Source organism: Phyllobates terribilis, unplaced genomic scaffold (genome assembly GCF_046119375.1).
Source record: "Phyllobates terribilis strain yellow unplaced genomic scaffold, ASM4611937v1 Scaffold_3__8_contigs__length_932513732, whole genome shotgun sequence".
NCBI lineage: Eukaryota > Metazoa > Chordata > Amphibia > Anura > Dendrobatidae > Phyllobates > Phyllobates terribilis.
Window position 1 is genome coordinate 433,179,917 of NW_027362763.1, and position 27,432 is coordinate 433,207,348.

At 40.4% G+C, this 27,432-nt stretch overlaps 1 protein-coding gene across 1 annotated transcript in view; it reads right to left on the bottom strand.

Annotated features, from left to right (window-relative positions):
- Positions 1-27,432, bottom strand: part of MDN1 (midasin AAA ATPase 1) — a 253,888-nt gene that overhangs the window by 48,089 nt on the left and 178,367 nt on the right. Inside the window, exons 57-70 of the mRNA XM_073675707.1 lie at positions 25,324-25,552; positions 25,131-25,239; positions 21,165-21,335; positions 19,296-19,510; positions 18,328-18,718; positions 14,129-14,238; positions 11,207-11,915; positions 10,928-11,089; positions 8,230-8,500; positions 5,493-5,728; positions 3,406-3,501; positions 1,403-1,497; positions 884-999; positions 646-795 (exon numbers count right to left, since the gene is read on the bottom strand). Of these exons, the coding sequence (XP_073531808.1) occupies positions 646-795; positions 884-999; positions 1,403-1,497; positions 3,406-3,501; positions 5,493-5,728; positions 8,230-8,500; positions 10,928-11,089; positions 11,207-11,915; positions 14,129-14,238; positions 18,328-18,718; positions 19,296-19,510; positions 21,165-21,335; positions 25,131-25,239; positions 25,324-25,552 (3,060 nt within the window). The remainder of the gene's footprint in view (positions 1-645; positions 796-883; positions 1,000-1,402; positions 1,498-3,405; positions 3,502-5,492; positions 5,729-8,229; positions 8,501-10,927; positions 11,090-11,206; positions 11,916-14,128; positions 14,239-18,327; positions 18,719-19,295; positions 19,511-21,164; positions 21,336-25,130; positions 25,240-25,323; positions 25,553-27,432) is intronic.

Below are 27,432 nucleotides of genomic sequence, written 5' to 3' on the forward strand. Positions count from 1 at the left end.
TTACATACAGTAAGTACTATGACAATTAACTTACTAATATGTTTAAGAATAAAAACATTTTTATACTTTTTTTATTTTACTCAACCACTTATTGTTCAGTTACTTTTTTCAAAAGAGTTGTTCCACTACTTTTATACTGATGATCTAGCCTCAATGTAGGTCACCAATATCAGATGGGTGGGGGTCCGATAGCCAGCATCCTCACTGATGTTCTCTGTGCCGGCAGCAGCTCAGCTTCAATGCACACCTCTGTTAACACTGGAGTAGCCGCTGCTGGATTCTGCAGATTTGCTATGTGCAATACAGCTTGTGATTATAAATTTGTTGTGTGCTTAGATTAGGTCTAAAATGTTGTGCTGATTATGTTTATATTATATCTTTGCATGGGTTAAAGCTCAGTTTTTACAGAGCTGCATCATTTCTAATCACTTAGCTTATGAAGGTTCATGGCCAATGCATGCATTGGCCAAGCACAACAGAGCAGAAGGTGCAAATGATGATGTTCCTAAATATCGCCATAAGCCACATGCAATAAAGGGGTAAATATTCCCTTTATTGCATTATTTTCAGTATGGGTTTAAAAAAAAAACCTGAGAGAAATAGCAGATTAGATGTAAAGTTGTATTCATTAAAACAATGGCATACCTTTCCTAGATGTTTGCGGGACAAGAAGAACATGACAGTGAAAAACCAGTATCATGTGGAGACGAGACTGGAATTCTCCCAAAGTGGATCCTTCGATAAATGCCTGTAATGTCTTTGTAACAGACTCAAATGATTGCTCTTGATCATTCTCTGCATATAAAACCAGTACACAAATGTCAAACGAACAGCTTTGTACTAGGCAAGCACATCAATGACAGACAGACATTTATTACGTCACCTTCCTCCTGTTCCACTTGCAGGTAATCTTCAATCACCTGGTAAATAGAAAACCAGTGCCTATGGGATTTTTCGGCATGTCGCTTCATGGCATTGTCAAGACTCAAAGACCAGCAGCTGCGAGCCAATAAAGAAATCCATTTGGTTTATAAACTGTACAATGAATAGACGAAAACAACTGCGACAATTTACATATTGGACAAGGAAGAATGACAAACTTTACTATCAAGAAATAAAAGTAATGCTCCGTAAGTATTGTTAGAGTAGAAATTAACCTTTACTTAGGGAATAATGGAATGCTAAATGACTTCCAGAAATCTGGGAGGGGGGTAGAACAGACAGCATTGCATCTGTGGAGGTTCCAGTACCACTGATATTTTTTTATCTTTTGCCCTAACATCAGTAAAGGCAGAGCTTCATGGAGCATTCGTCTACAGGCCGACACTAACCAGCATGAATCTGGATGCAGCAGGATTAGAATAATGGCTTTAACTAAAGATCAAATGACAAAAATGCTTACTTCAGTTCGAGTTTACGCCACTGGAATATAAGCTGTGTAATTTCATCAAGGTTCTTTCGAAGAGACAGATTCCGGCTAGCATTTTCTTCCCAGTCCTATTGAAGAATAAAGAAACTGAAGTATTCACATTATAAATTATGCTAAACAAAAATAGTCAGAATCAGTTTTTTTCCCGCCCTTTGCATTTCCCAAAATGTACGTTTATGGCAAAATGGTACAAAACAGAAAGTACAATTTCTATTCAGCAGATTCCGCTGACACCACGTTGTAGGAACAGAGGCTTCTTTTATGCTCGGCTTGGTTGACGGGGACGTGACTGCAGACGTCATGCTGATTGACAGCCGGCTCACCGCTGCCTAACAGTGAGAATCCGCCTGCCAATCATCATGAGGTCGGCAGGCACGCCCCATCAACAGAGCAGCCCGGAAGAAGAAGAGCTGCTCTGTTGATGTTGAGCAGCTGAATGCCTGGCAAGAGTGGTTAATGACCGCTCTTTTCCGACGCTGGGTAGAACAGACAGGTAGTTAGAAGCTACCTGCCTGTTTCTAAGCCCATAGCCAAAAAAAAAAAATGGTTAAACCCTGTTAAAAACATCTGTTAAAGTACTGAGAAGTGTCCAAAATGATTGCCTAAAGGAATTGACCTAGGAAAAGTAGTGTCTAAAATTTTGAGTTGTTGGATCCCAGCATGCAGAGCAGGATACCACAACTCTCCATGGCCCTTCTCATGGTTAAAGCACAAGATCTTGTGCTCTGGATTAAACAAGCTCTGCTACATCCTTTACTGAGCAGTTAATGAACGATAGCATCACTAAGGCTGTTACCATTTGCTAATTGTTCAGTAACGGATTTAGCACAGCTTATTTAGTTTAAAGAGCATGTTTTTGCGCTTTCACTGTGATGGGCGACACAGAGTTGTGGAATCCAGCTCTGCATGCCAGGGTCCCACAACCCAGAAGTCAGGCACGACTTTTGCTTTAAAATCTTTAGGGGGGGGCATTACCAATGCTTACCAACATTTTTTGTCATTAGGTGTTAAATACTAAAATTAATCGACGGCTGCCCATTATTTTCTTAAATGAAATGGAAAGCCACAGATTGGTTAAAACATACTCTATAAGTTGCCTAAAAAGCTAACGGCTTAGTGCCTTGATACCTGCTATCTGATGTCTTATTCCAGAGAAGCAACATTTTTTTAATATGTAAATGATCTGATAGGAACTTTGGGCTGGACACTGATCGGAAAGAATCTGCCTCCAGAGCTTATTTTAAATGAAAAGGACCATTACCAGTATGAGACAGGAAACTAACGCAGTCCAGTAGAAGTGAACCATGCCTCATTACAAGCAAGTATGCAGCTGCAGCTCTCACAGCTCAGCTGTATGGTAACACTACTGCAGCACTGTCTGCCTGTGAGATGAACGCTGAAGCTGTGAGGAACCTGCAGATGTGTCAGGTATAATCACACACAGCTCTGCAGTGAGGTCAGGAGAGCAGAGAGCGGCCATTACACATCACACCGGTAATTACACATTACATTTAAAATATATTCTGGAGGCAGATTCTCATGCACATCAATGTCCTCCCCTTAGCCTGGAACAGCTCATTTACATACAAGAAAAATGTGGATTTCTCTGGAATAAGACATTCGATTGCAGATATAAAGGTATTATTTTATTCAGCTTCCTATGACCTACATGCCCATATAGACAGCTTAGGAGGGTTGATTATACTGACAGATGCACTTTAATTCTTCCGCTGTCATGACAATTCTCACACTTTTGACAAGCATAAAAGGTTAATTTAAAAAAAAAAAAAATCATATTATACCCTAAAAACAATATATTTTCTGGGATAAGACACCTGGCACAATGTGAAAATGCCTAGATTTATATTTAATTTTAAAAACAAAAAGTTCAACATGTATCCTTATTTGCACATGGGTTGGGTGAGCATTGACACCATGAAGAAAAGTCTGTATATCCTACTTGCAAGTGTACTTACTTGAGATTTTGCTAAAAGAATTTCCAGACCATTTAAAAATTTGGATAGAGGACTGGAGAGCGCAAATCCTTGAATTCTATCAATGATAACCATAAGCTGAAAATAAAAAGATAGAAAGGTTAAATGATAAAGAGCACTCTATGAGAAAGACAAGGACAGGCATCTCTAGCAGTCTATCTCCTAGGGCTCGTGCACATGACCATAAAAATCAGACGAGTGCTATTCGTCGATTTGACTCTGGCCACACACACACACACTCTGGCCACACACACACACACACACACTCTGGCCACACACACACACTCTGGCCACACACACACACACACACACTCTGGCCACACACACACACACACACACTCTGGCCACACACACACACACACACACTCTGGCCACACACACTCTAGCCACACACACTCTAGCCACACACACTCTAGCCACACACACTCTAGCCACACACACTCTAGCCACACACACTCTAGCCACACACACTCTAGCCACACACACTCTAGCCACACACACTCTAGCCACACACACTCTAGCCACACACACTCTAGCCACACACACTCTAGCCACACACACTCTAGCCACACACACTCTAGCCACACACACTCTAGCCACACACACTCTAGCCACACACACTCTAGCCACACACACTCTAGCCACACACACTCTAGCCACACACACTCTAGCCACACACACTCTAGCCACACACACTCTAGCCACACACACTCTAGCCACACACACTCTAGCCACACACACTCTAGCCACACACACTCTAGCCACACACACTCTAGCCACACACACTCTAGCCACACACACTCTAGCCACACACACTCTAGCCACACACACTCTAGCCACACACACTCTAGCCACACACACTCTAGCCACACACACTCTAGCCACACACACTCTAGCCACACACACTCTAGCCACACACACTCTAGCCACACACACTCTAGCCACACACACTCTAGCCACACACACTCTAGCCACACACACTCTAGCCACACACACTCTAGCCACACACACTCTAGATTTTCTCAGATTAGAGAAAACTGTCTTGTGACCCTAGCCTTAACCCTAGAACGCATGACCATAAAAATCTACACTTTCACATACCTGGGGCCTTTTAGGCCCGTGTGCAAATAACATGGAATAACTCAAACAAAAATGACAAACAACTATATACCTGAGGAATACCTGGAGTTTCAAAATTCTAACTAAAGTAATCTTGCAGAAAATAGAAAACAATTAACAGGGCGGGCCTGCGAGGCCCCAGGTATACCTTCTAGGTTAAAGAACAAAAGGATCAGCAATCCAAAATTGGACAGATAGTATTTTTCTGTTCAAAGACATCTTGTGTCAGGGAAGAGTCAGTAGGCCCCCATACATACTGGAGTGCTGGGCAAGCCTGTTGATAACAGTTGACAGTCTTATGTGTATATGGGCCTAAAAGGAAACCTGCCACGTTGAAAATGGTAACTGATCTAGCAAGCAGCATGTCATAAAGCAGGAAAAACTGACAACCATTTTTGTGGGAAAAAGTTTCAGTAAAATTTGCATTTTATTTATTGAAATCCCTGGTATTTGTATGCTTATGAGTCCAGTGGCAGTCAGTGCAGTGACAGTCTGCCCTATATGACTGTGCTGGGAATAAAGGGAAACAAACGTATATAGATGGCAATCTGCTCAGATTTTCCTTTTTTTATACCATGATGTCCACAGATCAGTTAGCATGTACAACGTGACAGGTTTCCCTTAATACTGAGCTCAATAGCCTCTAGAAAGACAGATTTAATACCTGCAGCCCCTGATCCCTGAGGACTGCTACCTATTTACAGCAATTATTAGACAGTATGCAGTAAATTCTCAAGTTCCCACCAGTGGAAGCTGGAGCGAACTCACATGCTATTTTTTTTAAATGTATGTCAAAGCAAGAGTTAACATTTTTTTTTAATTAGCACAGATTGTAAACCCTCTAAAAATGAAAAGGATTGACATTCACATTTAGGATTCTGGCATACAGAATTCTAATTTTACTTTGCTTTAAAAGGATCAATCTGAGCCCGCTAGTACTCTCTTCTCACCTGAACCAAAGCAGGGTGATCTGGCCAATCTCCCATCAACTTGTTCACCTCCTCGCTGAAGCGCCTCAGCACACACTGGCACTGCGTGACCTGCTGGATGTTGGGATGCTGATAAAAGTCATAAGGGCCTTCAAGCTGCACTACGAGGTCAGAAGCACTGTTCCCCAAGATTGTGTTCTGCAGGAGCGTGCTTGCCAGCAGATGGCTGCTGAAAAGATGATCATTTAAGTCAGCCCCTAAAAGTAAAATTAAATATAAAAGAATAAAACCAATTAAGTGCTAAGTGCATGCTCAATATACAAGGAAAGGGCACAAAGGTGACAACACAAGTGGAGTGTCTTACATAATGTAGCAAAGATGCACATGACTAAACAGATAATTTACCAGAAACCAGTTTACTTTAAACTTGCTTAATATTTAAAGTGGTTTTCCCACAGATGTAATTTTAAAGTTTATTTTAATCAATACATCTTGAAATAAAAATCACTTCCACAATTGGATGTGTTTAAATTTTTTTTCCTGTGCTGAGATAATCTTATACATGTGCCCCTGCTATGTACTGTGTAATGGCTGTGTCTGACCGTACAGGAACATGGTCTGATCATACCACAGCTCCTGGACAGGGGAGGAAGCAAAAGACTACACAGATAGGACAGCACGCAATCACAGCTGATTCTTTTTGTGAGGTAAAACATTTCCCTTCATGTTTTTAAAAAATGTTTTATGTCAAAGAAAGAATCAGCTGTGATCCCATGCTGTAATGTCTGTATAGTCTTTTGCTTCCTCCCCTGCCCAGGAGATGTGGTATGATCAGACCATGTAGGTGTATGGTTAGACACAGCCATTACACTGTACACAGCAGGGGAACATTTATAAGATTGTCTCAGCACAGGGACATTTTATTTAAACACATCCAATTTTGTAAATTATTATTTCAAGATCAATTGATTAAAATTAACTTTGTTCGTGGGAAAAGTCGCTTAAGTGTTTTGCTGAGGGTGTTTGGCCATCTTAATGAGAAAACATGCAGCACTATTTCCCCACAGATCAATCACTTCTAGCTTTAAAAAGGGATTCCGGTTTCGTTTAACTCCTGTCCATTAGCTGCAATTTGTTCTTATCAAGTCTCATTGGGTCTCCACTATTACTTCCGGTGTCCATTATTGCCTGCATGGCCAACAACAAATTGACAGCGCTGCAGCCAATCAGTGGACTCATCTAGGGCAGAGCAGCAGAGCTCAAAAAAACTCCTTGAAAGTGATTCCTAACAATAAATAAGTATACATTTCTTATCCATACTACATCTATAGGCTTCGTTTAAGCTGACACCGCCTTAGTTTACACACTATGTGGCCATTTTCTTCTTGAGCAAAATGTCTGCAGCAGTGGCATAGCAGGCATTGTGAAATGTTTGTACTAGTCTCTTTTACCCTTCTGCTGCCATCAGCACTGATCTAACACATGGCAGGGAATCAAACTTAGAGGGATTGTTCCATGAACAAAGTACATTGTAATCAATAGATCTTGGAATAATAATACATTCCATAATTAGATGCGTTTTTAAAAATGTTCCTGTGCTGAAATAATCACATAAATAAGCCCCTGATATCTACGGTGTTATTTGTGGTGTTCGAATCTATAGCTGCTTGAGTTCATGGTCAAGCAAAATCTGCTCCTGCCAGGGAAGAAAGCATAAATGAATATACTGGTGACACAGCAGGGACTCTCAGCTGCTCTTTTAAGTGAGGGAATACATTTCCCTGTGTGTTTGTTTTATCACAGGAGTGAGTGTTTCTGCCAAGACACCAGCCCTTTGAGCACACCATAAATCAAGTCAGGTGGCAGACAAGTTCCAGAGGCCACATTAGCTCTTATGTTACGGACTTGATTTAAGATCCGCACAGAGAGTGATCACTTTAAATCGATAGCACTTTGTAGTAAGGATTAGGAGTGCACGGTTTGCTTAAATGTTGTCTCCAATTACTTACTTTTACATTATGTTTTGCTTACCTCCTGAAAACAGTAGTCTGTGAAACACTGCCCCCAACTCCTTTACAGCAGGAGATAGACAGTGGCATCACTAGGCCTCTGGCCCTTCACCATGCTCTGGTCTACAATTTTAATCAAAACTGACCCCTCATTTGGTCATTAAAGGGCTTGAACAGGAAGAAAGAACATTACTGCTTTCTTCGATGAACAGTACCCCTCCTTCCTATTCATAGGGTGTATCTGATAGTGCACACGAAATCTATTGAAGTAAATGGAACTGAGCCACGTTACTAAACACAACCTGTTTTTTTTTTCTTCAAAAGCAGCCATGTGTTTTTAAACCTGGATAATCCATCACCTGGTAGTGATGACATTTAGTTTTTAAGGTAGGCTGTACTGTGCACCCAGTAGTTCAGTGGTTAGCACAGTTGCTTTGCTCGAGTCCTGGATTCAAATCCCACCGAGGATACCATCTGCAAGAAGTTTGCATGGGTTTCCTCCCACATTACAAAAACATATTGATTGGGAATTTAGATTGTGAGCCCCAATGGGGACAGAGATGATGATGTCTGTTAGGTTCTATGCAAAATGATGATTTTCAAGAATAAATAAAAGGAGAAGCTGCTTATCCAATGTAGTGGATATAATCGCTAAAACACTTACTATTGCATATAAAGTTATCCTATTTACCCTATACGCATGATAAAGTTATCCCCTTCACCCATACTACTAAATATAAAAAACATACCTAAAAGAGGGTACAGAGATTCTATGAGGGCAGCACAGGTCTGGTAACAAGACAGGAACACGGTCAGGTAATTTCTGGTAAGATGTAGTGTTTTCTTCTGGTGATACCAACGAGATCTGGCAACACTTAGACAAAGCTGCTGATGAACGAGCATCACAGTATGCATTGAACTCTGAGACAACAGTCTAGATTGATCCGCTACTTCACCATCGCTGCCTTGTGTCTCCATAATATCATCCAGGTTGAATTGTTCTGTTAAGTCTGCAAAATCCTATAAGTTGGCAAAGAAGTATACATCAAAAAACTGTACATGAGGAATCTTAAAATGTATGAACAGGGTAAAAGGAATAACCACCAAGAACAGCTTATTAAAACTGGACCCTGGAAGTCCCACTTGTTCTTATATAATTCACTTCTTTTAATTTCATAGCTATAAAGACATGTCCTTGACATGCACTGCTTCTCTAACGGTGTGCCATCCCAGATTCTTATGGAGAAACACAAGTTCTAAATTTGGAGTACCAATAATATTGTAAAGGGAATCTGTCAGCTGGATTTCACATGACAAACTTATGTACATGTATCTCATTCAAAGACAAGTCTAGTAATACCTTTACATGGCTTGTCTGTTCCTTCGTTACGGAGAAATTAAATGTTTGAAATTATATGCAAATGAGGATATAGATTTGAAGACTTTGTCACTCCAGCTCTATTCCCCACACAGCACTGCTGCTTCCTCCTACTCCACTGACAACTCCTGTGCCTGAAGTCATACAGCACAGAGGATGGCAAGTCAAGCAAAAGGCGGCAATGCTGGGCAGGGAGCAGAGCTGGAGTGACAGAAGATTCAGATCTACAGCCTCATTTGCATATCAATTCAAACAAACACTGATTTGTCAGTAATGGAGGAAAACACTGGACATGTAAAGGTATTGCTGGATTTTTCTTGGAAACAACTACATGCACATAGACAGTGGTGCAAAAAAGTGTTTGCCCCCTTTCTGATTTCTTAATCTTTTGCATGTTCGTCACACTTAAATGTTTCCGATCACAAAACAAATTTAAATATTAGATATAGATAACACTAGTAAACAAAAAAAATGCAGTTTTTAAATGAAGGTCTTTATTGTCAAGGGAAAAAGAAATCCAAACCTACAGGGTCCTGTGTGAAAAAGTAATTTTTAAAGATACCCTTTAATATAAAATATGTATTTATGTATTGGAAGCATTTATAAACTTTCAGGGATGGAGTGGGAGGGGGTTATTCTGCCATTCTTTTTTAGCATTTTAATTTTACTTTATGCCATGCACAGTGCAGCAATAATACCATGAAACCTTTACTCTGCTGGTTTGAATACTGCCAAATATATCCCCAAATACATATAGGGTTTTACATTGTACATGCAGTCTGATCTGTGGACTTCATGCTATAAAGGAGAAGCTGAGCAGAATGATATATAAAGTTAGTCAGAAAAGATGCAGCATAACTTGCATTTAATTCATTGAAATTCTTGATGTTTGTATACATAGGAGTCCAGTGTGTGGTCCAGCTCAATGATTGACAGCTATCTCTGCCTGTAGTCAGTCATACAGAGAAGACAGTCAGTCACTGAATAGGACCGCCACTAGACTCCTATGCATAAAAAACACCATCAGCTCCTCCTTCTCTATAACATCCTGCCTGCAGATCAGATACCATTTCCAACATGATAAATGATGGTAAAATGATTGGTCATTCAAAATACAACTCGTCCTCAAAAACAAGCCCTCATACGTCTACGTGGAAAGAAAAAAAAAAAAAAATGATGACTCTGGGAAGAAGGGGAGGAAAAAACAAAAACGCAAAAACGAAAATTTGCTGCATCATGAAGAGGTTACTTTACCAGTGCAACAAGCTTCATGACTCACTTGTTAAAGTTTTAATGGAAAGAAGCATTGCTAGTCAAGAATACATGTAGAAGAGTATTCTTGCATTTTAGACTAAAAAAAACTAGCATTTTTTTCCTTATGGAGGGGGAGTGAGGGGGGGGGGTCTGCTTTTTTTAAAATTTTAAAACTTTTTTAGTTTTTCTCTCAGAGGACAAAAACATGTCTGAGATCAACTGGGCATTTGTTATATTGTGATAATTCTATGTATTGCAAAGCATTAGCCTTTTGGGCTTTGCTTGCTTGCAGTGATGGGGAGGTTGAAAACCAGGTAGATAGTTATTTCATGGGGTGCAGAGGAGTTAACAATCATTAGTTTAAGGCTACAGCCCCACTATCAGTATTTGGTCAGTATTTCTTCTTAGGTGTGGGCGACAAAACCAGGTGAGGAGCAATCAGAGAAAAGGTATAATAGAAACAAGTCACCAATTTTGCATTTATCACCCACTCCTGGTTTTGGCTTACAAATACTGAGGAGGAATATTGACCAAATACTGATAGTGGGGCCGTGGCCTAAAGAAAAGACTTGTCAGTCTAGGGCAGGGAGAAGCCGCGTGGAATGGGCCTCTTAGACTTGTCATCGGAGTACCATGTTCCCTGGTCGCTTTTTTTTTCCAGAGTATGCAGTCTCTGAAACACTACAGCGTTTCAAAGTAAAACCTACATGGGTGCCATAACTCAAGTGATGTCCGAATTCATGCTACCTGTGGTTTGGGCAGCATGAATCTCCTATTGGTTCACTTTGAGTAAATTTTCCTTGCGAAAATCATACCTGTTCATAAACTGGAAATCGCAAGCGGAATTCTCTTTCTTCTTCCTCATTTTCTGTAACTCCTGTGCCAAGACTTTTGCTCTTATATTTATACAGACTACTTTCTTGCTCTGCCTCTTCTTTAGCCATCTGCTCTTGCTCATCCCACTCATTAATGATGGCCTACAAAGAAACATATATTGAAAAAAGGATCAGTACATAAACCTATAAAATACACATTCTTATATCTAAAGTGTCATATCTAATAAAAAATACAAGATAATAAAGTAAAACACTCACCTGACAAATGTGCCTGAAAAGCTTCAGAGACTTTTGTTCCATTTCCCCTTTGGAAAGAATATGGCAGCGCAGATAGAGTAACCCATTGACAAGCAGCTGCTCCTTGGTTAGGCAACAGCTTAAATCCTTCGCTTGGGGTGTTTGGTCTTTACAGGGATATTTTTGAGACAGTTTTTTAAGGCTTTTCAGAATGTCAAGGGAACCAACTGAACACAAACTGTCAGCGTGTGAAAAGTACGTTGGAAATGCTTCAGATGTAGATGGAAAAGCAAGAAGAGAGGAAATTATGCTTGTTATTTTGGAGGGCGAAATTAAAGCACTGTTCATTGTGACGTAGAGCTCAGAGGCCATTACTCTCATGCCATGTTGCACTTGCAAAATGGCAGCTTGAAGAGGAATAACTATATCTGGATAAAGGGAATACTCCTCTGAAAGACGCTTTCGGAATTGTTGTTGGGATCGCTGCCACGTGACCTCTTCGGACAGCAGGTTGAGTATACCTTGGCGTGACTTTGTAGCCTTCCCATTGAGGGCTTTAAAAAGACGTGTAGAAAAATCCTGGATGGAAGATATCTTGCCAATGCTGTTGAGGTAGTTATGAATGTCCTGGTACAAGGTGTTATAAGTTGGACATGTGGGGCGGTAGGCCTGCTTTTTGGAAAGATTGTATATGAATGCTTTCAGTCTCTGAGTTTTTTGCAGCAAAGACCTGTGGAGAAAGAGTAATTAAAAACACTTGCAATAAGTTCCTAAATATATGAGATTACTTTTTAAGTGCCTGATGTTAGGATAATGTATGCAGCTTGAACTATTGATCTCTTGGATACTGGTGCACTTCGAAAGTCCACATCAGAATTGCTGCATAATCCAGCTACTAAAGATAAGACTATGTTCACACGTTGCTTTTTTTTTTTTTTTCTGCAGCCTGATCTCTTGGCAGTAAAAAAAGCAGGTTTTGTTGGCTTTTTTGCTGCTTTTCATGCTGCATTTTTGCTATGTTTTTTTTCTGCATTTTTCAGGATCCCAAAGTTTAGCTTCGCTTCCACCATACAAGAATGAACAATGCAAGGTGTTAGGGCACCAATGCAAAACGTGAAACCATAAAACATTTTTGGAAAAAAAGGCAAATTGATGAAATTTAGTGGAAACAGGTTTTTCTGTCTGAAAAAATAGTGACTATACTACACAAAAAAGTTAATGAAAAAATACACAATTACAGGAGTTAGAGTCAGTTCAAAGATGGGCAACCAGATTATTACAAGGAATGGAAGGCCTCTCATATGATGAGAGGTTGAAAAAGTTGAGCTTGTTTAGCTTAGAAAAACGACGCCTCGGAGGGGATCTCATTTACATGTATAAAATATATATGTGGTCATTATAAAGGCCTAGCACATGACTTATTCCTTCCAAAGACCATACTAAGGACCAGGGGGCACTCATTACGGGTGGAAGAAAGGCGATTCCAGCACCTAAACAGGAAAGGGTTCTTTACAGTCAGAGCAGTCAGACTGTGGAATGCCGGAACACAAGAGGTAGTAATGGCCGACACTAACACCTTTCAAAAAAGGGCTGGACGATTTCCTCGATACACATAAGATTGTGGGTTACAGTTAAATTAGACAAAATGTTACACCTATAGTAGTATATTTAGTACGGTAATAGTAATTAAATAACGAGTAATATAATTAGCTTTGATCCAGGCTAGGCCTCACAATGTATTATCATCATTTTTTGTTATTGCTGCACTATTACAGATAAAAATGTACCCGTTTCTAATTTAATTTTTTTAATTAATTTTAGATTTTGTATTACTCTTGTGATTCTAATAATGGTATTACTAAAATCAATATGCTTAAATCTGTTGATCCAGAAGAAGGCAAAAACCCCAGGACACATTCAGCCAATTTGTGTAACGGGGGAAAAATTCCTTCTGGACCCCAAGAAAAGGCCATCAGTTCTAGAACCCTGGTTAGTCCCTGTTAGTTAGCAAGTTAGTGTAGTGCTAGTGTAGGGAGTACAATTGGGGGAGGAAGGTTGAACTTGATGGACCTAGGTCCTTTTTCAACCTATGCCTAATGTTACAAATGTAACAGCGGTTGATAATCGATTTGTCCGGAATAGTTTACCTAAGACATTAACAGAGCATTTTGTAGGGTGGACACTGTTTAGTTTCATACATTGGTCAGGGCCATTTAGTTGGCCAGGCATTGTTCAATTTCACACATTGGTCAGGCAATGTTTACTTTTACACACTGGTCAGCCATTTTAATTGCTTAGGCAATTGTTTGCTTTAATACAATACTAATTTAATTAAACTGTACTAATTCTAACTGCCATGCTCAGGTGAGGACACCAAGACATTTTGGCTTAAACTTGAGAAAAATCGCAAAAAAAAAGGTCTTTCACATCCTTCTGTACATGCTTTTTAACACTAAAAATGCAGCAAAAACTGATGGCAAAGTTTTTTGCTGCGTTTCTGCACTTATTCATCGCTTTATATGGGTGAAAACACGCTGCAAAAATGCTGAAAGACGTGAAAAACCAATGTGTGTGCATGAGATTTATGAAATTCATAGTTTTTGCTGGTATTGTAAAAGGCAGTTTTTAATTTGCATAAAAAACGCAGCAAAAACGCCTAACGTGTGAACCTAATACTCATTTAATGCAAATAAAAAAACAACAACTTTCAAGCAGGGTTATACAGCTATTCTGATTTGGACCATTTAATAATGTATGTAGATTGTAATGTGAAATCTGGTGATAGATCTGCTTTAGCAGGCCAAGTGTATGACACCTGCATTGGGTGGTTGCAGCAGCGGCTCTCCTGGAAGAGAAACCACTTGCTCAAACACTGTGAGAAAGACCCAGCATGAAACATGTGCCAGGAATACAGGGGGTTAAATGGCCAGATCACAGGCCCACCTTATATGAGGATGTAAATGCTTTTGCAATGCATCATCACTAAGTTCTTGTCCAGTAAGAAGGCTACATGACAAATTTCGCGTCTTCCACTCAAGCTCTAATTCATGCAGCTGAAAAAAAAAAAAAAAAAAATGGACATTTAGTTTTGATACATCAACACAAATATTACAGGAGGAAACAATTACAATACTGCTAAGACACAAAACAATATTTTAGTAAATTTAAACCTACATAGACCTGTATATATTTTCCACATGCAAAATACACTGCAAATTACAGTGCCAGTGTTGTGGATGGGATTTTATGGCATCTCTTTCAAAGACTGGGCAGAAAACTTATGGCAATAAATGCTGGGTGCTGAAGATTTGACACCAACCAGCCTGTAAATTTATAAGTTTAATTATTTACCGCAGATTTTACCCTTTGCATTGCATAGGATATGAGGTGTGGGGTATATTCACAGCAAATATGTCCAAAATGCATTTATCCTTAGTATCAAGCTCATTGCGCAACTTAGCATGGCATATGATCAACTCCATATATTCATATTAAAGAGGTCAAACAAGATGAACTGTTTTTTCTTGTTGCCATTATTGTGACACCAAAGACAGCTGGCACCAGGAGGCAGACACTAATTCAATCAAATTTAGTGTTGGTAGAAGGCAGACCTCCCATCTTTGTAAGTTTCATCAGCTTTTATTAGTTCCGGTTGTTTTCCCTCTCTACCTACAAGGTGGGAAATGGGGAGAATAATCATTTAATCGACAAGTGGGGAGGGATAATGGCATTGATACATTCATGATCTTATTCTCTCCAAAGATAAAGTGGAACAGAGCCTCCTAACTCTGTTTTTACATGCAATAGGGTCACTCAGTGTTTCTGTAGTTCCTTCTTCCAGGTTACCCCCAAAATAGGCAGAAGGTGGCAAAAGGAGCGACACTGTTAGTCTTTTAAATGGGTTCAGGCAAACCCTCCTTTGCATGCAGGTCAGTCCTCACTCAGGCCTATTCGTATACTGGGCAGGCTCTAATTTTGTAGACTCTTGTTTCAGTCACATCTCAGAAACCTGCCTTTGGAGGTTTGCTCCTTTTTTATGGTTCCCAAAAAAACCTAACAGGCAACCTTATCCTTAAGTACCTCGATCCTTTTTATTTTGGTTATGGGTTGATACTTTTGGATGGAATCACTGCGGATTGTGATCAAATTCTCTTCCAACAGTGGGTTTCTTGGATACCACTATATGCCCAGTCCAGTTTCCTCTGCTTTTGGATACAAATCACTTCTTTCAGATTGTGGTGCTTCTCTGAGGTCTGGCAGCTAGCGTCGTTACCATGAACAAAGACCATTTTTTAGTCCAGTAGAATTTTAGTTTGATCATACAGGGAAGACAATATTCTGGCGATAGTCACCTTCTGTTTCAAAAACATGGACAGTTTTGAAGCTGTCCTGGATATGGGTGCCAATCTCTCTTCACCCACAGCAGGACAATTCTTACCAATAGTACAGATTACAATAGCATCCGTGATCTCGTCTTCGACGGAGGCCATACCATACACACAGTGCCACACCTTCTGACTTCACTGAGTAATTGTGGACCTTTGGGATTGATCTTTAGTCTCTGGATTATCCTTCTTTGTTCCTCTTGTGGTATGTACGATATACTCCCCAGATGAAACACTTCAAGGCTAATTTTCCCAATTACTTCACTGCATAATCTTCACAATGGACTCCAGTTGGTCTCGCATACCAACTTTCCTGTGGGCTTCGTACTGATCGATGACCCACTCTTTTGGGGTTTAGTCCAGGGCTGTGGAGTCGGAGTCATGGAGTTGGAGCCCATGTTGCTGGAGTCGGAATAAAATGGACCGACTCTGAAAATATATAATAAATTGGGTACAGTAGTTCAATGCAGTATGTGGGGAATATTTTTTCATAAGAATATGGGAAAGTTATGAAATGTCCTATAAATGTCTGTCCTATTCCTGATCTAAGGGTCTAGACTTTTAGCTGAGATTAATCTGTGCTACAGTAAATTTATCACTTAAACATGAGGGAGTCGCAGTCGTGGAGTCGGTGTCATGGAAATTGAGGAGTCAGAGGTGTGGCTTACCGACTCCACAGCCCTGGTTTAGTCTTCCATGTTTTCATAGTCGCTACCTCCAGGGACATTGAAACCAAGTCCTAAAGTCTTGTAGTTTCAATGAATAAGAAGTCACATGCTAAAGGCAAGACAACCTTTTACACCTCAAAGCCTAGAAGTCTTCCTCATGTTCGTGTGAAGAGAAACACCTTCTGTCTAGAAATCTGTCTTTCTGCCACTCTGGATTGGGTCTTTATTGGCCAGATCTCCATATTATTCCAGTGATCTTCTGCCTCTAGACCTGATGAAGCTTTCTATAAGAGATCACCCATCCAGCTCTAATTACCTTCTATAAACTATATCACTGCCATCTTTTAGCTTCTGCATGAGATTGATCTGCGGTTTAATTTTGGTTAACAGTCTTTTTTGTTTGTCATTTGTCAGATCCATCCAGCACATGTCTGTGAGGGTAATCTATCCCCTTGTTCTGACTTTATTTTCATCATCTCAAAGGCTTCCAAGGTTACGTTACATTCATGGATAAAAATGGCCAGACGCGTTCCACCAAAACTGTGGGCCTTACAATATGTGCCATCCGTTTTCTACTGTAAAAGCGGTCTTTTGGCCACTCCTTCACTAAGCACAATACTATGCACTCTTTGGCATCCCCATAGTAGTAGTGGATCAGAAAACCACTTGGGTCATGTTTATTTTGTGCTCTCACCATGGGAATGCTTTGTGATAGAGCATTATCTTCTGTGCCCCGATAACATGAGTGGGAAAAAAAGAGGATTTTTGTGTCACCTTTTACCACCGAGTTTATTGGGAGACAGCTCCCAACCGGTTATTTCGCTCTACTCATTTTTGGATATGATTGGTTTTACTGGGAGGGTGCCTCTTGTTCTTAGATATTGATTTCCTGTTTACCTTTTGGTTGTTTCTACTACATGTATACAAACTGGTTAGCTCAGTATTGGCTCTGCAGAAAAGTGTATAGCCGGTGTTGGAAAATTAACACTTTTGGTTGTAACCTTTTAGTGGTAGCAGCTTAAAGCCAAGGTCTTGTTTTCCAAATTAGGACAACTATTTTACAGGCAAGTAACAAAAACTCATTTTTTCCTCCCCTTAAAGTTATTTTCTATTCAACATCCAATTATTACAGAAGTGGAAAACCTAGCACTCGAACCTTGACATAAGCATTTGATGTCTAAAAAAAATTATGCTAACATATACCAATAGAACAGATGTCCACATCTGGTTTCCATTGTTAACTGGGGGTCTATAGAAAAATTCTGACATATGCATCAGGAGCTCTCCTTGTGTGGTCGGTGAATGTACACTGCACTATAGCCCTAACCCAGGGGTGGGCAATTAATTTTCCCGAGGGGCCATATGAGAGACTGTGATAGTTGTGGAGGGCCGAACCAATAGGCAGAAATTAATTCAGCTACATATTAATATCAATATATTAATTAAAATATTATATTAGTATTAATTGCATGACTTAATATTGAGCAGAAGTATGCTGATATCCCACCATATACCGTTTGAACCCGAATACAACCACTTCTATATACCGTATGAGCACCCCCCAGCATGAGAGCCCCAAACAGCCTCCCTACATCCAGGATGAGAGCCCCAAACAGCCACCCAATGTCCAGCATGACACCCCCATAGCCTTTCCATGTCCAGCAACAGACTCCCATAGCCTTCCCATGACCAGCAACAGACTCCCATAGCCTCCCCATGTCCAGCAACACATTATAAAAAAAAAAAAACAAAAAAAAAACACACACCTCACCCCCATTTCCCCGATGCTATGCCCCTGATCCTGTCTCCGATGCATTGACGTGATGACGTCATCACGTCAGATGCTTCACACGCTGATTGGCGGCGGCCCCTCCTGTACCAATGCAGAAGCGGCGCGCATACGGAGAAAGGGTCAGGCGGCGGTGACTGCGAGTGGGCGGGCACGGTGCGGTCCGTGGGTCATTGCTTTAGCCCTTCGGCTGCCGCGGCCCAGACTGGAACAGTCAGAGGGCCGGATGTGGCCCGCAGGCCGCACTCTGCCCAGGTCTGCCCTAACCTATATATTCATTTGAGTCTTATACTTATTTACCTCTTCCTCTGCATACTGTAATTTGTATTTTTGTTTCACTGCTGGATCAAAGGTAGTTTGTGGAAGCCAAAGATGAATCTGCAGAATACCCAAATTAATCCACATAGAGCCACGATGTGCGGCTTCAGATGCCTGAACTGCATCATCAACATCATCCGCATAAAACTGCTGTAAGCATGTCAACCACAGCTTAACAATGTTTTCAGGTAATCTTTCCTCATTAGACCAGTCTCTTAGGATATCCTGGATATAGTGAAATGCAGAGAGATCTTTCTGTGGCAGATGGTCACAATATTGCAAAAATTCTTCTTGTAGACTTTCTGGTACAAGATCCTTCAGAGCAACAAAATGGTGATATAACAGAAGACCTTGCAGTCTGGCATCAGTGTTTCTGTAAAAAGAAATTAAATAGTCACAGTCCATCCTTGGCATATGTAAATGTGATATATGGTTAAGGTAGAACATAAGCAAAATATAACAAAAACTAGACAAAAAAATGCAAATAAAGTAATCAGGCATTATGTATTTTTCGTTTTGTATGTCTATATTTTTCATTTTCGACTTTCTTTTAATTTGTGTTTTTTTTTTTTAAAGTTTATATGCTTGTTTAATATTTTTTATGATCGGCATTGATGTCGGATGTTTGGGATGTACAGATATTTTCGGCTGATTCATCAACTGACTTTTTAAAAAGTCAGACCACCCTCAAAGTGATTTTAAGCTTAAAATGTCTGAGCTACTTTTGTGCCATCTAGCGGAATGTGCAACTTTTTGCAGTAAAAAGTTGCAAAATAGGTTAAAAGATAAAAATGAACAGTGTTGTTTTTTTTTTGCACAAAATTAATTATACACTTGTATCATTTTGAAGAATCTGGAGCAAAAAATATCAACGCTACAAGACATGAAAATAAAAATAACTTAAAAAAAAAAAAAATGCATATCATGAATCGGGCCCTATGGTTCCATACCTAAAGCCTGCCAAGGAAGAGATTGCCATATTCGTCCATAGAGTGGAGCTGATTTCATGAAGCTGTTGAAGTCTCTCAACCCCTTCTCCAAGGCTCACCCGTGAAGTCAGGAGGACTGGAAGCTCATTCATATCCCATGACAATGCCTTGCTGCAACCTGTCAGAACTTCACAGAAGCATTTTGACAGCACAGCCCTGTTTAAAATACCAGGACCCTGAAAAATAAGGTAACGACGTGTTAAGCAAAAAACATAAAAGCATGATTTAAAGGGAATCTATAAGCAGGAATTCACCCGTCAAACCAACGGCGTATCTAGGGTGGGTGTGGGGAGGCAGGTGTTTAACCCGGGCGCAGCCAGTAGGGGGATACCTTAGAGTTGTGGTTTGAGGCATCTCCTAGAACAGTGACATTGTGTGTACTCCAAGAAGTGGGATTTGGCCATTCTCAGGGCCGGTTGTCAAACTGATGGCCAGCTCAGAAAAGCTGTAAACTGCTGGGTTACTTGCTTCAATTTTACTCACGTCTTTCAGGGGTGAATACAATTGAAGCCCTGACCTCTGGCACTTCTGCGTCAGAGCAACGTCAGCAGCATGATCACGTCAGCTGATCATGCTGCAGATGTCCCAACTGCACTGCACAGACAGCAAGGCAAGTGCTGCAAAGGAGCCATAGAAACAGTTTTATTAAAGGGGGAAGGAGACGTCAGTATGGGGAGGTGAAAATGTATGAGGAGACAACATGGTGAGGAGCGAGGAAGGAAATGTGTGAGGAGACAGTATGTAGGGAGGGTGGGTAACGCGTAAGGTGATAGCACTGGAGGAGGGTGGAATGCATGAGAAGACAGTATGGGGTAAATTGTGTGAGAGAACAGTATGGGGGGGGGGAATGTGAGGGGACAGTATGGGGAGAAAAAAGTGAGGGGGCACAGTATAGGTAGTCGGTAGTGCATGGGTACAGTGAGGGCACAGAGTGGAGGAGAAAGTACGCAGGGGTTTGGTGTAAGGAGGGGACACCTTATTGAGGCTGAGCAGTATAGGGGGGATACAGCATGAGTGCACATTGTGAAGAAAAGGCCCATTATTAAAAGGAGTGGACCTTGTGGAGGCGATGTACCATAAGGAGGACAGTGTGGGAATTATATTTTGTGAAAGGAGCACAGTAAGGGGCAATTATTCAGGGACACCGCATAGGACAGATATTTTGATTCATGAGCATTAAAATGACGGTTATTTTTAAGGTCACAGTGTCAGGATTTGCCGCAGAAGAATGAAGAAGAGGTAAGTCTGCAGATATGAGCTGTGAATGTGAAAAGCCATTATGGCATCTGTACAAGATGGAGAAAAAAATAAAGACAATGGCTCCAATCAGAGATGTCACCTATAAGGTACCTAGGTGTAAATGTTTATCTGTGATACTGACTATGAAACCATCAGTACTGTGCTTCCTGTATGGTCCTGCATAGTTTGGGGTGTGAAATAATGCCGACAGATTCTCTTTAACTAGAACCATTGATTTATAGCAACTTACAGGAAAAGATACATTCTAATTATCTGAGAAAAACTGAAGACTTGGCTACCAAATTTATATAACACATTGGCAAAAAATCTGCAGCAAGTCCTAAAATGTTACAGGAAAAATGGAAAGTAAAATACGCACAAAAACTCTGAAAGAATTAACATGCTGCAGATTTGAAACAGCTTCAAATCTGCAAGGAAAAAAAATAAGCAGCGTGCACATGAGATAGAAAATACTTTTCTGGCACTAGGAAATCCGTCAGTTTTGCAGACAAAAAAATACAAGCCAAAAATGCAGCAAATACTTAAAGTGTGCACATACCCTTAGAGTTGTGCAGTACATTTCTTACAAACCTTCATAGAGAGTTCCATGAGAGTTTGGGGTACACTTGCATCGTCCGGGCAGGTGTGTACTTTCCAGGATGACCAATAATCTGGGTCAGTGGTTACAGTACTAGTCCAGAAAGATGAAAATACGCTGCTGATCAACTCTGACCATAATAATGCAACATCACCAGAGTTAACCTGTAGTAAAAAAAAAAATAAAAAAAATTTAAGAGCACAATAATTCAAACAGATCATGTGAAATGCACTTTAACTCCTTTCCGACCTTGTCAGTAATAGTACGTAGCTGTGCCCTGGGACTTATGGACCAGCTACGTATTATTACGCGCGCTGCGATCGCGCCCGCACACAAGCGGTGCGATCGCCGCCGGGTGTCAGCTGATTGTCACAGCTGACACCCGGTGCTATGTGCTGGGAGCGGTCCCGCACCTCTCCCGGCACATTAACCCCCGCAATGCTGCGATCGAAGTTGATCCCCCTTGCCACCGCAATGCTGCGGAGGTGATCGGTATACTCACCTCTCCTGCCGGCGTCCAGCGATGTCTGCGGCGGCTTCCAGATGTTGCCATGACGACCCGATGTCGTCATGACAACATCAGGGTCTCCAGGAGGCAGGACGTTACTTTTGGTCATGCGCAGTGCGCGACAAAAGTAATGTCTCCCCTGTGTGCAGCGCTGACAGGCAGCATGGTATAGGGAGCTGCTGCTCTCTATGCCATGCAGCCGATCAGGCTGCAAAAAGTGAAAGTCCCATAGTGGGACAATGTGTAAGAGTAAAAAAAAAAAGTAGAAAAGTGAAAAAAAAAAATAAAAAAAAAACAATCCCCAAAAAATAAAAATATATTGATACCCATATTTATTATGAAAAAAAAAATTAAACCAATAAAAGCACACATTTGGTATCGCCGCATCCGTAACGAACTGACCTATAAAACGGTCCCACTAGTTAACCCCTTTAGTGAACATGGTAAAAAAAATAAATAAAAAACGAAGCAAAAAACCATGCTTTATCATCATACCGCCAAACAAAAAATGGAATAACACGCGATCAAAAAGACGAATATAAATTAAAATGGTACCGCTGAAAAAGTCATCTTGTCCCGCAAAAAACAAGCTGCTACACAGCTCCATCATCCGAAAAATAAAAAAGTTATAGCTCTCAGAATAAAGCGATGCAAAAAAATTATTTTTTCTAGAAAATAGTTTTTGTGTAAAAGCGCCAAAACATAAAAAAACTACATAAATGCGGTACCGCTGTAAATGTACTGACCCGAAGAATAACGCTGCATTATTAATTTTAGCACACGCGGAATGGCATAAAAAAAACCCCCCAAAAATCCAGAATAGTTGGTTTTTGTTTATTCTGCCTCCCAAAAATCAGAATAGAAAGCGATCAAAAAATGTCACGTGCCCGAAAATTGTATCAATAAAAACGTCAACTTGTCCCGCATAAAACAAGCCATCACATGACTCTGCCGGCCAAAATATGAAAAAATTATAGCTCTCGAAATATGGTGATGCAAAAACTAGCCTTTGCAAAAAAAAAAAAAGCGTCTTTTAGTGTGTGACAGCTGACAATCATAAAAACCCGATATGATTCTGGTATCTCTGTAATCGCACCGACCGGAAGAATAAAGTCGTCTAATCACTTATACTACACGAGGAATGGTGTAAAAAAATAAAATTTAGGGTTAGGGTTGTGCCAGGGTTGGGATTTTTTCAAAAGTAAAGAAAAAAAAAAATGATGACAATATGGCTACCAGTGTTGAGCGCAAGTGCTCGCTACTTGAGTTTGCATCGGGTGTTCGGGTATGCACTGCGCATCGCGGGTGTTTGAGTGACATGATCGAGTCTCTGCTCCATATGCTTCACGGCCCAAAAAAAGTTGCTGGGATCGCATGCCATGCATTTGGGTGTCTAACAACCGTGAAACATGCGGGGCAGGGACTCGAGCACCCGCGATACTTGGTGCATACCTGAGTACCCGCTGCAAACTCAAGTAGCGAGCACTTGCGCTCAAGACTAATGACAACTTATTCAATATGATGACCTAATGTTATCAAATTCTGTCGTACCTTTGGGTTCAAAATGTACACTATGCCCCTTGATAAAATCCTTGAGGGGTCTAGTTTCCAAAATGGATTCAATTGTGGGGGGGTTTCCACTATTTTGGCACATCAGGGGCTCACGAAAAGTGACATGGCGCCCGCTCTTGATTGCAGCCAATTTTGCGTTCAAAAAGTCACACAGTGCTCCTTCCCTTCTGAACCCTGACGTGCGCCCAAACAGTGTATTTTCCCCACATATGGGGCATTGGTGTACTCAGGAGAAATTGCAGAACAGTTTTTAGGTTCCATTTTCTCCTCTTACCCTTGTGAAACTAAAAAAATTGGGCAAAAAGATAATTTTTGTGGAAAAAGTTATATATTTTTTTTTTCACGGCTTTATGTTCTAAACTTCTGTGAAGCACCTGGGGGTTAAGGGTGCTCACCACACATCTAGATAAGTTCCCTGAGGGGTTTAGCTTCCAAAATGGAGTCACTTGTGAGAGTTTTCCACTGTTTAGGCACATCAGGGGCACATCCGCTAATTATTCAAGCAAATTTTACATTCAAAAAGTCAAATGGCGCTCCTTCCCTTCTGAACCCTGCCGTATGCCCAAGCTGTGGTTTTCCCCCACATATGGGGTATTGGCTTACTCAAGAGAGATTGCATAACAAGTTGCATGGTGCAATTTCTCCTGTGACCCTTATGAAAATGCAAAACTGGGGGCCGAAAAACATTTTTGTGGGAAAAATGTGAAAATTTTATTTTCACGGCTCCATGTTATAAACTTCTGTGAAGCACCTGAGGGTTCAAGGTGCTCACCATACATCTAGATAAGTCCCCTGAGGGGTCTAGTTTCCAAAATGGTGTCACTTGTGGGGGGTTTCCACTGTTTAGGCACATCAGGGGCTCTCCAAACGCAACATGGCGTCCGCTAATTATTCAAGCAAATTTTACATTCAAAAAGTCAAATGGCGCTCCTTCTCTTCTGAGTCCTGCTGTGCGCCCAAACAGGGTTTTTTCCCCATGTATGGGGTATCTGCGTGCTCAGGGGAAATTGCTCAACAAATTTTGGGGTCCATTTTTTCCTGTTACCAATGCAAAAATAAAAAATAGGGGTCTAAAGTAACATTTTTGTGAAAAAAGTTAAATATTAATTTTTTTCTTCCCCATCCCAAAAATTCCTGTGAAGGGTTAATAAACTTCTTGAATGTGGTTTTGAGCACCTTGAGGGGTGCAGTTTTTAGAATGGTGTCACTTTTGCATATTTTCTGTCATAAAGGCCCCTCAAAGTCACTTCAAATGTGATGTGGCCCCTAAAAAAATGGTTTTGTAAATTTTGTTGGAAAAATTAGAAATCGCTGATCAACTTTTAACCCTTATAGAACACTAATATAAAAAAAAAAACTTTGGTTCCAAAATTCTGCTCATGTAAAGTAGACATGTGGGAAATGTTATTTATTAACTATTTTGTGTAACATACCTCTCTGACTTAATGGAATAAAAATTAAAATTTTGAAAATTGTGAAATTATTCAAAATTTTCGCCAAATTTCAAATTTTTTCACAAATAAATGTAAGTGATATCAAATAAATTTTACCACTATCATGAAGTACAATATGTCATGATAAAACATTCTCAGAATCAGTGGGATAAGTTGAAGCGTTTCAGCGTAATTACCTCAAAGTGACAGTGGTCAGAATTGTAAAAATTGGCCTGGTCATTAATGTGCAAACCACCCTGGGTTGTAAAGGGGTTAAATCAACAGTCGATCATTTCATTATATGGTCAATCAGCACTCAATTGGGAAAAATTTGTGCCTGTTAAACTGAGCTCAATGCTCCATAATACAGAGCTGTAGAGACAATGGAGCTCTTCTCTGTACACAATACCAAACACTGTCTTCTTACATAAAATAAAAAGCAATACCTCTGATTGCTTGCTAAGGAAGCTGAATGCACGAAGCTGCTCTATAGACACCGGCGTATGTTCCAGGCAAAATGCAACCAACTGGTTTAGGTCTGACTGTATGTTCTTTCTGAAGAGGAGAAGATCAAGAAGTACTCAGCAAACATAACATTTGTGCATGTACGGTTTCCTAAAAGAGTTGTCACATACTCACCTAACATAGTAAGAATGGGACAGCAGGTCAGTAATCATTTTGTACTGCCACAAGAGCATGAGGTACTCCATTCCAGGCCACATCTGAACGCGGCTTGAAAGCTTTGCCAAACATTCTTGGTTTAATGGTGCGCACACAGTCTCTTCTTGACTCCCATCTCCAGGACCAAAAAGAATACCTCGTTTCTTAATTTGTGATCTCAGTATTTCCACAGACTCAAAAAGATAGTCTTAAAATAAGAAAAATAATCTAGGGTTACTTCTTAAGCAAAGAAAAACAATTGTAATATACTGAGAAAAAAGGTCTAAAATCGGAAAGTTACAGAAAATAATAAAGTAAAATGACAGCAATAAGTTATACTCCAGCATCAAATCATTCAGAAATTCAAAAAAGGGTAATTGGTTTCTTTAACCCGACTGCCCACTGTATATAAACGTCGGCGCTGCCTGGGTTCTGTACAGCGCCAACGTTTATAAACGGTGGGCGGACCCGCAGTGCTCAGGACCCCCAGGGCCCTGCAAGTGCTGTGGATGCGGTGCAGAGAGACAGCTCTGACAGGGGACATCGGGAACTGATTATATCAGGTCCCAGTGATGTTAACCCTTTGCTATCTTCTAGATGCTGCGATCCATAGCGATCGCGACATTTAGAAGATAGTGAGAGGAGAGGGGGTCGTCCACTTACCTTTCCGACAGTCCTTGTGATAGCTTACAGGACCTGGCGTGGTCATATCAGCCGGAGGTCACATGACTAACTCCGGGTCTGCCATGCACGGTGTCCTGCTAGGCTCAGCCAGCAGCTGAAGTCTAGCAGGAGATAATGACAGAGTAAAACTGTCAGCGGAGCTCTCATGCAATGCAATACATGTCTATTGCATTGCATGAGAACAGTGATTAGAAAAATGAAAATTGAAGTCCCATACAGGGACTAAGTAAAAATGTAAAAAAAAGTCTAAAAAATGTTTTCAAACTGTTAAAAATAAATAAATATATATATTAAACCAATAATTTCGGAAAATTATGCAAAAACAAAAAAAGTACACATTTGGTATCGCTGCGTCTGGAACAACCCGATCTATAAAACTGTTACACTAATTAACCCCTTCTGTGCACAGCGTAAAAAAATATAAAAATAAAAAACAGAGCAAAAATCTGAACTTTTTCATCATATCGCCAAACAAAAAGTGGAATAAAATGCGATCAAAAAGCCAAATGGAAAATAAAAATAGTACCGCTGAAAAATTCATCTTGTCCTGCAAAAAAAAAAAAGCTGCCATACAGCTCTATCAGCCGAAAAATAAAAGTTATAGCTCTCAGAATAAAGCGAAGCAAAAAAAAAGAAAAACTATTTTATAGAAAAAAAAAATTTTTTGTGTAAAAGCGCCAAAACATAAAAAAAAACTAAGTGTAGTATCGCTATAAACGTACTGACCTGAAGAATAAAGCTGCCTTATCTTTTACCACACACAGAACGGCATAAAAAAACCCTCAAAAAACAAATCCTGAATTGCTGTTTTTTTGTTTATTCTGCCTCCCAAAAATCAGAATAGAAAGCGATCAAAAAATGTCACGTACCCAAAAATGGTACCAATAAAAACGTCAACTCGTCCCGCAAAAAACAAGGAGATTTTTGTGTACTCGCAGTAAAATCTTTCTCTTAGCCTCTAATTGGGGGACACAGGCCATGGGTGTTATGCTGCTGTCCACTAGGAGGAGACACTATGCATAATCAGAAAAATATTAACCGTGGCTCCTCCTCTGCAGTATACACCCCTGGAAGCATCAGCCTTCTCCAGTTTTGTGCAAAAGCATTAGGAGGAACATAACATGGATAACATAACCTTGCCTATAAGAAGGCAACTATGTACGAGCTCAAAAAAACAATATGATAACTCAACATAATGGCCCAGAACGGGCGACAGGGTGGGAGCTGTGTCCCCCAATTAGAGGCTAAGAGAAAGAGATTTTATAGTGAGTACACAAAAATCTCCTTTACTCTGTCGCCTCATTGGGGGACACAGGACCATGGGACGTCCCAAAGTAGTCCCTGAGTGGGAAGCAATGGACGAATATTGTGTAGACGGGCCCCTACAATTGGGGTACCGCAGCC